General features: G+C 38.8%; 1 protein-coding gene across 1 annotated transcript in view; it reads left to right on the top strand.

Moving 5' to 3' along the window:
* The window catches only part of LOC108228806 (zinc finger protein 2 homolog), a 12,846-nt gene extending 1,925 nt beyond the window's left edge, over positions 1–10,921 (top strand). The window contains exons 2-3 of the mRNA XM_037979953.1: positions 2,348–2,887; positions 4,690–10,921. Of these exons, the coding sequence (XP_037835881.1) occupies positions 2,348–2,887; positions 4,690–5,963 (1,814 nt within the window). The 3' untranslated portion in view covers positions 5,964–10,921. The remainder of the gene's footprint in view (positions 1–2,347; positions 2,888–4,689) is intronic.
* The last annotated feature ends 826 nt before the right edge of the window (positions 10,922–11,747 follow it).

Raw genomic sequence — 11,747 nt, 5'->3', positions numbered from 1 at the left:
ACTTTTTGGACATCATGGAATGGTAAAAATGTCTTCTAGCTCCAAAGAACGACAAGGAACATAGATACTTAATATTATTTACTAGGACACTGTCTTAAAAAAAAAAAAGAGGTTCTGTCGGCCATGGGCCCCTGTCGGTCCTGGGCCCTTGGAATCGTCCTAACCTTTCCCCCCTATAGATCTACATCTGTCTTTTGGTGTCAGCCTGATTCAGGGAACATAGATACTTAATATTATTTACTAGAACACTGTCTTTAAAAAAAAAAAAAAAAAAAAAAAGGTTCTGTCGGCCATGGGCCCCTGTCGGTCCTGGGCCCTTGGAATCGTCCTAACCTTTCCCCTGTGTAGATCTACATCTGTCTTTTGGTGTCAGCCTGATTCAGGATGGCCCCCACAGCTAGATGACTTTAAAAAACAAATAAATGTCTATAACTAAGAATTTGGCCTATGTTGAGCTGAAATTTTATGTGGTAGTAGCTGAGACTGATCCTTAATAAGTCCTCTGAGTGCTAACAGGTTGTGCTTTAGCATTAACTCTTGGAGTCAGCCCAGTTTGTTAGTAAAACTTCTCCTGAGCCACTGGATGGATTTTAATTGCCTATGCCAAGGAGGTTATGTTTTTTGTTGTGTTGGTTGGTTTGTTTGTCTGTTAGCAACATTATTTATAAACTAATAAAACGATTTTGATCAAATTTTCAGGAAGTGTTAGGTTTGTCACAAAAAACAATTGATGTTTTTGTGGTCATCCAAATCATGATCTGGATCAGGCTATTTTTTATTGATGCTATGGCAATAGCAGGTGTTTATGCTCGGAGTGCTTCTAGTTTTAGTTAGGAGAACTTCCCCTATCAAGAGTTCAATGAATTTAATGATCATACAATTCAAATCAAAACATAGACACGCTGTCATACACCCTAATTATGTTAACTTTTCTTCGGCCTGCTGACAAACCCCTGATGAGTGGCTGTTGCCTGGTAAGCAATAAACTCATTAGTTTATTGCTTGGCAAAGATCTGCTTCATTTATTTGTTAAACTTAGCAACAAGTTAGTTATTTTTTATTACAATAAGGATGACAATATAGTTAAAAGAAACTTATGTAAAAAGAAATATTTGTTCTGCAAATCTCACAGAAGTCACTGTCTATAATAATGGGAGCTTTGTAAGGACTAAAAAATTAACAGTCGTCACTCTGTTGTTCAGAACAACTTCTTAAAGGCTCTAAAATTGAAATATGAACTCTGGAATCACTTTTGCCTCTCAAACCCCAGCCGATCGAAGCAAATGGACGCTCATCTGGATCTGTTGGAGGATTCTTCCTGTTAAAAGGGAGTTTTTCCTTTCCACAGTCACCAATGTGTTGCTCAGGATGGGAAACTATGACAAAGTGAAGATTCAACACAATCTGCTGGCTCCCTTAGATCAGTGGCGGGCGGTGCATTTCACACTTAGGCCTTCAGTGATGTCCAACTTAGTCAATAAATACCTCTCATTATGCCAGCATTTATAACACCAGGACTGGAGAGTAGTTAAAAACACACTTAAGCACTACTTGGCATTGCATCACCTCAGCTGTGTGCAAAATGGGCTTTTATCTGTCGCATTTTAAAAATCAACAAACCCGCATCAGCAATTAAAACATATCTGGTATGTCACTGTCAAAACTAAATAAATGTTTGCATTCACCAAAACGGCTGTGTCCCCCAAAACACTTATTTCAACACAAAATCCATTCTGGGACAGGTTAGCTAGCTCGGGGTCGGCCGTCCTCCTCTAACGAGATCTAGCTTCTCTTGAAAAGTTCGTCTTGAAAACAGCCTTGCCAGTAAATCAGCAACCAAATCAACGTGTTGCTCTCCTTCGGCCATTGTGGGTTAAAAAGTCTTTAACCATTAACAGTCCCGGGTGTGACTCTGTTGATCTGCATAGCACTGCCGCGGCTCAAACTAATAAGTATCCATATCCAATCACAGGACACGTAAATGTCCCGTTCAACGTGAGGCCAGCTAGAGGGCCTTACTGACACAACTCATGATCTGATTGGCTATCGCAGCTGTCTATCAACTGTATCTGCCCGTTCACTTACAGCACAGACGCCTGCATTGTTGGTTCTGAAGGCCCGGGCAGATTTCATACAGCCTGGAAACAGAAGCTTAAAGACCCCTGTGTGAATAAATCACCAGTCAGCACTTTCTGGACTGACAGTTGTTGAATAGAAAAATTTGAGCCCATTTTTGCCCAACCATAGTGTAGACAGAACTCAAAGCTAGGATCAGTTTTAGAAAACATCTTGTTTTTTGTCACAATAATACTAATAATAATAATTCCTGTGTCTTTTCTCCCATCAGAACTCTTGCGGCAGTATCTCAATCAAAAGGAGGAGATTCCTGCTGACCAGCAGCTCTTTACTAAACGGGAGTGCTCCAGTCTGAACCAGGAGCCACCAGAACCTCCCCAGTTCAAAGAGGAACACGAGGAACCAGAAACCTCACAGATTAAAGAAGAACATGAGGAACTCTGCAGAATACAGGAGGACGAGCAGCTAGCACTGAATCGGGACTCTGGTGCGTTTGTTATGCCTCTGACTTACGAGCAAAGAGTCCAGAATGAACCAGAACCAAACAGGGACCGGATTCTCTCTCATGTCTTTTCTGAAGTTGAATCTCGAGATCATGAAGGTAGATGGCAGGAAGGCTTTGAATCGACTAGAAAAGAGCTGAAACCAAAGGAGAGACATTACAGAAGTCACAGCAACAATGTGGACAAGTCTTTTATGTCAGAGAGTCCCTTTGAAACTGAGACAAGTAACACATTGGTGAAATGTGATGCTTGTGAAGATGCCTTTCACACATACGTGGAAATGAAGAAACATTTCAGAATCCACTCAGGTGAGGAGCCACACGCTTGTAAAACACATAAGCTTTGACTCACAGAATTTCATACTTCTGACAAGATGTATTTATGTAAAACTTGACATAAAAATGTCTGAAGAAAATTTCCCTAGGTGTAGAAGAATATGTAACCCAGGCTGGCAAAATGAGTTGGAATGAGCACAGGCTACAGTACAAAATAAGTGAAAATATTGACTTTTTCCGTAATTGAGATTTGCGTAAAATTGAGTCCATAAAGACGCCATCTAGTGATCCCAGTGACTAAAATAGCATATAATCTTCCTAATCTACCTTTCAATCCAAGTTTTCTAACCGGTATGTCTTCAGAAATATTACATTGTTCTATAACCCTTATAATTTATTTTGAAATTAACCATTTTTAATCTTCGCCAGCTGCCATAGTGATGGGAAATCCCTTCGTAAAATGTTTAGCCTCATTGTGAAGCTTGGACATTCGCCAGTTTTCAAACCGGCACACTCTAAACAAAACTAACTTCTTGGTAGGCAAGGGGATAAATTGCCTAACTTTAACAAACTCTGTATCATTTTAAAACTTTTATAATGGAGAATTTGAAAATAACTTGATATTGAAAAAATTCTGTTTGTGACTCATTTTGCCAGCACAGGTCCCATATGCAGGTAGGAAGTTGTAGATCTGAAACAGCTTTCAAGAACAAAAGTCATTCTGTCTGACAGATTAAAAGTTAAGTTTTCTGTGCTCCCGGCTGTGAGCGGTATTAAAGCTAGGTTTAAAGTGCGCCTCGTCTGCGCTTTTGGGTTTTGGAAAGGGGGTTAGCAGGCAGTGCCTGAGGGGGGAGCCACTGTCCTCTCATGTGCACATTTTCTCGTCAAGTTCTCACAAACTTTGCGTGGAAAGTGACGTACGCAAGTTTCAGTCCAGTTTTATAAATGAGACCCTAGATCAGTGTCATTGCCTCCTGATTAGGGGTGTAACGAGACATTTGTCTCACAAAACAAGGCAAGATAATGGGTTAACAGGAACAAGACAATGCTGAATTCAATGGGATGAGACAAGATTCTGCCTTTTCCAGGATGAAGTGCTGAGCTCAACTTCTTCTCATTAAAGTTGTGTGACCTTTAGGCTCAGGGGGTCAGACCAGAAGCTGGAAATTGAACCCACTATAGACAAGCACCCTCTTGTGGCTGGCTGCAGTACAAGTTTTAAGCTCACCCTCATGAAAACTTTCACTGAATGGTACAATTGTTTTTTTCACTCCCACCTGAAAGCTTGATGAACTCTTTTCCACAAACAAATTAAGACGTTCAAACCAAATTCTCTTATATCCAAATCTGACAAATCACTGTGCGAACACAATGCTACATTTGTTCTGTTTTTTTAAATAAATGCACGGCACTGACTCTTCCTCTCAACACCTAGCTGCAGAGGTTCCAGGAAAGTTGGGGAAATCCTGTCCTGTTTTTTGTAGTGTTTGAAACATGTGACTTACTGGTTCTAGCTTGTAATATGTTTATGAACTTCTGATTGATTCAAAGTGGCGGAGACATTTTTAATGCCAATTTCACCAGACAAAATCACAAGAACCTTTTTTTTTCTTTTTGATCAGCAAGATAGTTTTCAATTCAATGGGAAGTCTTGTGAAATTTTGTGCCACGAGATCCTGTTTAACCCCTAGTCCTGATATGTAAAATCATAGAACTGAAAAAAGATGACTTTCTTTTTTCATGACTGCATCTGTAATTCCACGTTATCAAACCTTGGATCTCACAGTTTTCTGTTGTCATAGTGGCCCTTTTCTTTTCTTTATTTCTCCTTCCAGACCTCTCACAGCATTATGTCTCTAATAAGGAGGAGACCCCTGCTGACAAGCAGCTCAGTAACCAACAGGGGAGCTCCAATTTGGATCAGAAGGAACCAGAACCTCCACCGATTAAAGAAGAACAGAGGGAACCAAAACCTTTACAGATTAAAGAGGAAGAGCAGCTTGTACTGAAGGAGGAGATTGATACCTTTACTGTGACTTCTGCTTACGAGGAAAGCGACGATAGCGAACCAGAACCAACCACCAACCAGCGACTTCTTCAGAACTATCTCGAAGCTGGAAGCCGAGACCAACAAGGAAGCTGGCATGAAGACTTTGGATCCACCAGCACTGCAGAGCCAATGCCAAAGATGACTCATTGCAAAAACATGAGTCACGGTTACACTGTGGTCAATCAAAGTCAGAGTAATACAGGTGAGAGGTCGTTAGAATGTCAGTTCTGTAGGAAAGTCTTTGAAAATAATGTGGACATGAAGGAACATTACAAACTCCACACAGGTGAGAAATCATTATCCTGCAGTGTATGTGGGAAAGTTTTTAAATATAACGTCAATCTATTGGTCCACATGAGAACTCACACTGGTGAGAAGCCATATCCGTGTGAAATATGTGGCAAGTGCTTTAGTCAAAAGGTCAATTTAAACGTCCATATGAGAACTCATACTGGTGAGAAGCCATACCTGTGTAAAACCTGTGGGAAGAGATTTTCTGATTCATCTGGTTTTAAAAGGCATACAACAATCCACACAGGTGAGAAGCCGTATGTCTGTAAAACATGTAACAAAACTTTCAGATATAATGTAAACTTGTTGGTTCACATGAGAACGCACACCGATGAGAGGCCATACTTTTGTAAAACCTGCGGAAGAACATTTTCTGATCCGTCCACACTCAGAAAGCACATCATAACCCACACAGGTGCAAAGTCCTATTCGTGTCAAATATGTGGCAAATGTTTCACTGATAACAGTAATTTGTTACGGCACATGAGAACTCACACAGGCGAAAAGCCATATTCCTGTGAGATCTGTGGGAAAAGTTTCAGTCAGAGCAGTAATCTGATGCAGCACATCAGGACGCACACAGGGGAGAAGCCCTACCCTTGTGGAATATGTGACAAAAGTTACAGTCACAGCTGCACACTGCTGAAACACATGAGGAGTCACACCGGGGAGAAACCATATTCTTGTGAAACGTGTGGCAGATGTTTCAGTCACAAATGTACGTTGTTGAAACATATGAAAATTCACACAGATAAAATCCAGTCCTAAACCATGTGCAGTTAAGGATAATGTTAATAAAACTAGAGTTAGCTTTGTAACGAGACTTGACACTGTGTTTAAACAACCATGGTTGTTTTCTGGCTGTTACACACAGATGCAGCAAAATCTTTAATTTTTGTTGTCTTATAACTTTGTGTCAACATATGTGGTTTTTTTAAGATACTGACAGAACAGAGAGGGTGAAGCAACATCACGCTACTTCTTCGCTATCAAAAAGCCACGCCCTTTTTTGTGTGAAAACAAACTGTAGAAACAGCTGGTGACAAACTGGAAATAACAGTGTTGTTGTCCCTAAAAAAAAAAAAAAAAAAAAAAAAAAAAAAATCTGTTGCATTTTTTTTTTTTCAGAGAAAGTAGTATTTTTGTCTGTTTTTTTTCCTAAACAAAACAGGGTAATAAAAGGAGAGATTTGTGACTTCAGTCCAGCCTCACCTAAGCTGTGGCTGGAGGGCCACAAGCACTCACAACTCAGTGAGACTTCAAATAAAATTTAAAAAACTTAAAACTGACTGCTAAGCCAACTGAGATGCTGGCTTGGGAAATAAAAACACCAACATTTATTGTTTTGGTCTTTTTGGGGGAGAGTGGGGGTGAGAGTTTGCATAGAAACTGAGAGCCAAGTTGGAGTTTCATCTTCGATGTGTTTAGAGCAAGCCTTGTTGTTGCGTTAACATAAGGTCTAAACATTTCATTGACTGAGAGCTGTTGTAGTGAAAATTAATGTTTACATGGAATTAGTCGGTGTTTCTTAAGGAGTGTGTGAGTTTGCATGAATTGTGCACAACAGAAGAAAGTTTATATTTGTAAATATAGCAAATAACTACCCAAATATTAAGCAGAAGAACAATCTGAAGAAATTGAATAATAATCTGATTCTACTAATATTGCCAATAGCCACCACCACCAACACTACTACTACTATTAATAATAATTAACAGAAAAAAGTTAAGAAGCAAAATAAATAGGCCTAAGAAAATTCAGTACTGTTTTTATTTCTTCCATAAATGTATGTATGTTAGGTGACTAAATGTAATCTGTCGGTAGAATTTTCAATGAGTTTTGTTTATTAATTCTTTTTCTAATTTTGCACAATTGTCCACTTAATGGTGAACAGAGAAAACAGACTGTTCTTGACATATTTTTTACCTGTAAGGTTTCCTAGTAAGCAGACTGTGAGAGAGACATTGTGCAGCTCAGATTATCTGAGTGTTTTTGTTTAATTGTCGTCATGTGAACTGGCAGACAAAGCGAGGAAACTTGAAAATTATTTTTTCTGACACCCATGGTCCACTGTAAGCAGATGATGTTTGATACTTTATATTTGCAGCTCGAAATGAAAGAAGAGGTTCTTGAGCTGCAGAGGTTCAGGTATGATCAGAATTTAAAAGAGTAGTCTGTTCCTACTGATAGGATACCTTGGTTGTTTAGTACAGTGTAATATCAGCGCAAAGTATTACGTTGCAATAATCTGAATTCCTCTGATAGCTGTTTTGTTATGCAACTTGTTTGAATTGTGTTATGCATATTTTAATTAGTGAAGGAGTGAGTGGGTCCTGGTGAATAGTGAATGTTGGTGAAGAATTCTTGTATCATATTTCAGTTATTTAACTTTCCTGGCAACAGGATATAAGGTGAGCTGTTCCATGTGGGTTGGGGGGGTGACTGTTGGACTAACCAACAGTGTCTCATAACAAAATTGACAGCACCTCCGGTTGTGCGTGCGAAGAGTTTAGGGTTATTGTACGCATCCTGTTTTTTTAAGCTTGTTGCGCGATGCGCAAGTGACAATTTGTAAACAGGAAGAGCAGCTAAGCAGAATCTTTGAACAGCTTTGTTTCTAAAGGCATCTATACAACTGAAGAAAAGCTAAAAAAAGTCCAACCATTGCAGATATTTAAAATCTGCTTAGATAAGATAAAACTTTTAAAATTACATTTGTGTTTGAAGAATGTATTTCCTGTTAACAACTCTCTTTTGACATTCTTGCCATGGCATGTCAGTATTTCGTTTGCAGCAACACCTAGTGTTAAAGAGGAGAACTGCAGTGAGTGCCTCCATGTTTTTAAAACAATTTGAAAATTAAATAAAGAGTATAAAGAGTTAAGGCTCCAGCATACTCCATATGATGTCCAAAAGTTGTTTTGCAGTCACGTGGTTGCAAGACGTTCATTTATGCATTTATGCAAACACCTTTCATAGTCCACGAGACACTCGTTTCAGAACTCCCGGGAAGCTCCTTCCACCTCCTCCAGCGTTAAAACAAGTTTATTCCCGCAGGCTTCTTAACTCTCCTGTCCTTATACAGATTTTTGCTTCCATTACCCCGACCAGACATGCTTTTTAAACCGACTGAGACAGTACACCCTGTTTGGCATTTGCAAATTTAAGTGTGTACAATAATGAGCGAACAAAGGGAACATGTCCCTACGCTGCCCGGCTGAGGCGCACTTCCTCCCGGCCACACAGCCACAAAGAGCCGCCTGTGTCTCTGTGTGGTCTTTTTAAGTTCAAAGGTTTATAAGTTTTACTGAAACACTTGTAAAGATGGTTGTATTTCCTAACATCCTCGGCCAGCTGCTTCTCTGTGGAGCAGTAGAAGCAAAATTACTCCATTAAAGCTGACCTGCTTTTCGCATAAATACACCCACAACAACTTTTGACCAATCACACAATACTTGGTGCAAACCCCTGTGAAAAACAGTTTGGCCCAGGCCTTGTGTTGCAAAGTGGCGGATGAAGCTGTTTTTGTGACTTCTCATAGAGTATGCAAACAGCTTTAATCGCTGTCATAACTGTGCCTTTGTTCAAAGTGTTAATTGTCTTTATCCAGTTGATGAATGGCTCAACAAAAAACCAAATCTGTGAAGACAAAGCATGTACGAGTTAGCTGGAGTCGCCTTTTCAGCTTTAAGTGAAGCGATGATCGCATTAGTTTGAGCCTATTGAGAAATGTTGATTCAAGACAAATGTGTCTGAATGTTATCTGTTGGATCAGAGTGGATTAGAATTGTTGAGAATGGTCTGGGATCAATATCTGTTAACGGTAAAGTGTTACTGGACTGTCAGTGGTGTTGGAGTGTTATCTGTTTGGGTATGACCTTTATACCTACTGTAACAGTGAAGGTCAAATCATTCAAACATGTTTAAAAAATGTGCCAGTTATTGGTTAGGTATTTTCCAGCCTCTTGACAAAATTTGTGAAGTTTTCTTTCTTTGATTCAAATGTTTAAAAAGGAAGACTTTTTGTTCCTGATAGATTTTCTTTTTTGATAAATATAGATTTTTATTTAGAGACCTGGCATATTTCAGTTGAATTTTTAATAACAGATTTTTTATTTTTTTTGGAGGGGGGGGGTGTTCTATGTTGTTTTTGTTTTCCCTTACACTGCAAGAGATTTGCCAAATACAGTATGTTGCTGATTTTTTGTTGTGATCAAAGTTATATGTATTTATTGCACTTTTTTATATATAATTTATTCTGGTTTATGTCTGCTATTACTAAGCTGAGTGTTTCATGCTTTGGAATCTTTGAGTATATGACTAATTATATTTTTCTGATATAACTAATTATTGATGCTGGTGCATAAGCACTGAATCACACTTATTACAGTTCACCCGGTATTCTTATTATTTCTGTCCTGCTACTCTTCTTACAGCTTTGGAAAGCCCCATACAAAAAGTACATTAAAATGCAAGTCTTTATCAGGAAACTGTGCTGTGACTTTAGGCAGCAGTACATCATCCATCCAATCATTTTCTTGTTTGCTGGGAGCTGGTGCCTGTCTCCAGCAGTCACTGTGTGAGAGGCGGGGGACACACTGGACAGGTGTCCAGGGCCACATAGAGACAAACAACAAGGGAGGCCACCCTGGGAGGCAACAAGTCTAACCACTACACCGCTGTTCCACCCAGTGCATCATACAGTGTAGATGGAATTTGCAGAAAACTTAGATTTAGTTGAAGCGAGTGGTAAACCCCAGCCTTGTTTTGCTCAGACTTCACAAAAACATCATTCAAAGTTTAAACAAAAAGTTAGACTTAAAATGACTGAATTGGCATTTTGAGATTCAACATTTTTTGCACAATCACTGTTTAAGCTTGATGATTTTTGTAAATTTTACCACAGAATGTTCAACTTTTGAGTAATTTTACAATTGCCTTTACAAGCAAACTCTTTTTACCTACACAAACATTACAGTTCTTATACAATTATACTTACACATCAAATGTTGATAACTTTCTTTTTTCACCCAGTGTGACTCTCAAATCCCTCCAGAGTGCTGAGAACACACAGCCAAACTGTCATTTACTTCAACTGTATCTGAGCTCGGAATTTTATTTTTGGAACCTGAAGTGGACGATATCTTTAACTTGTCTTATCTCCTACATTAAATATGAAAATACTTTTTTTTTTTTTAAAATGTGTATGTGACGACCAGCTGTCTTTGCCACTTACAGTTCTAGATTTTTTTTCAGTATGACTTAGGTTTCACACACTATCTGTTTGTTTGAAGTTTAACTTCTACTTTGCATTGCTATCTGCCTATCATGTTCAAAGTGCTACTAGGGAATGACAGACACAGGGGGTACATAGTTACCATGGTGACCCTAATGAACTGTTGTCATCAGCTTTAACTTTTATTTTGACCTTGGCTTTCTTTACTCTTCTTCTACAAAAAGAAAGCTTCCAAGTGGACAGTTTTATATGGGTTTAGAATAAATGAACAGGTATGTCATCACCTTTTAAAGTTCTGTTTCTTGTGTCTTTTGGTTTTAGAATGATGGATGTACTTTTGAAAATTATGTTACCTGATTGTCCAGCAAACGTCATGGCTTTAATGTGTCTGGATTGACTGTATTGACGTCTGAATTTGTAGAACTCAGAACTGTTAAAGTCTCATCCTGTTATGCTAAGTCATTCCTGAAAGAATGCTATAATAAAAAAATCCTCATTATAAGTGATCCTATTTATATGTTAGCTGGGTTAAACTTTATTATTATTGCACTAGTAATGACTCACCACCCGGTAAACTCAAACCGGTGATGTTTGAATGTCTCTTATGTACTAAAACTGCAACACCTCGCTTTAAATGTATGCTGTTGTTGCTGAGAACACTTTGTCTTATTGTTCAGATCTAATCCACTGTGATTCATAGTTTCTTGCAATATACGAATATATTTAACTGAGAACATTGACTGAGAATTGTTCTCAATGATTTTTGTCTGCATGCCACGTGTAAACCATGTAGAGTTCAAACTCCTGTTTAACAAAGTACCATTGGATGTTTAAATAAAGGTTGTAATTCATACCATGTGAGATGCATTTCTTTTATTAAAGAGAAATTTTTGTTCTGAAATTATTTGAGATGGAAGAAAAAGAGTTGCTGTTTCCAATTTTATTTTCATTTAAGGGTTGAAAGGGAGGCTCCGACCAATTGTTGAACTTCGGCTTCAGGAGAAGCAGTGTTGTGGAACAGTGGATCAGATCTTCACCCTTGCAGAGTTGCTAAGGGCATCATAGGAGTTTGACTCTCCATGTGTTTTGTAAATGTGGAGAAGGTTTATGACCGTGTTCCCCAAGGAAATCTGTGGGAGGTGTTGCTGGAGTATAGGCTGCCTGGGTTGCTTTTAAGGGCTAGCAAAAAAAAAAATCAAAAGCAAGAGTTATGTCCGCATTCTTGACACAAAGTCGAGCTTCATCCCAGTGTGTGTTGGGTTCTGCCAGGGCTGTCCCTTGTCTCCGATCCTATTTGTTACTTAGACCTGGTACCA

Source organism: Kryptolebias marmoratus, linkage group LG15 (assembly GCF_001649575.2).
Source record: "Kryptolebias marmoratus isolate JLee-2015 linkage group LG15, ASM164957v2, whole genome shotgun sequence".
Lineage (NCBI taxonomy): Eukaryota > Metazoa > Chordata > Actinopteri > Cyprinodontiformes > Rivulidae > Kryptolebias > Kryptolebias marmoratus.
The sequence above is the reverse complement of the archived record's forward strand: the minus strand, read 5'-3'. Positions and strand labels throughout refer to the sequence as shown.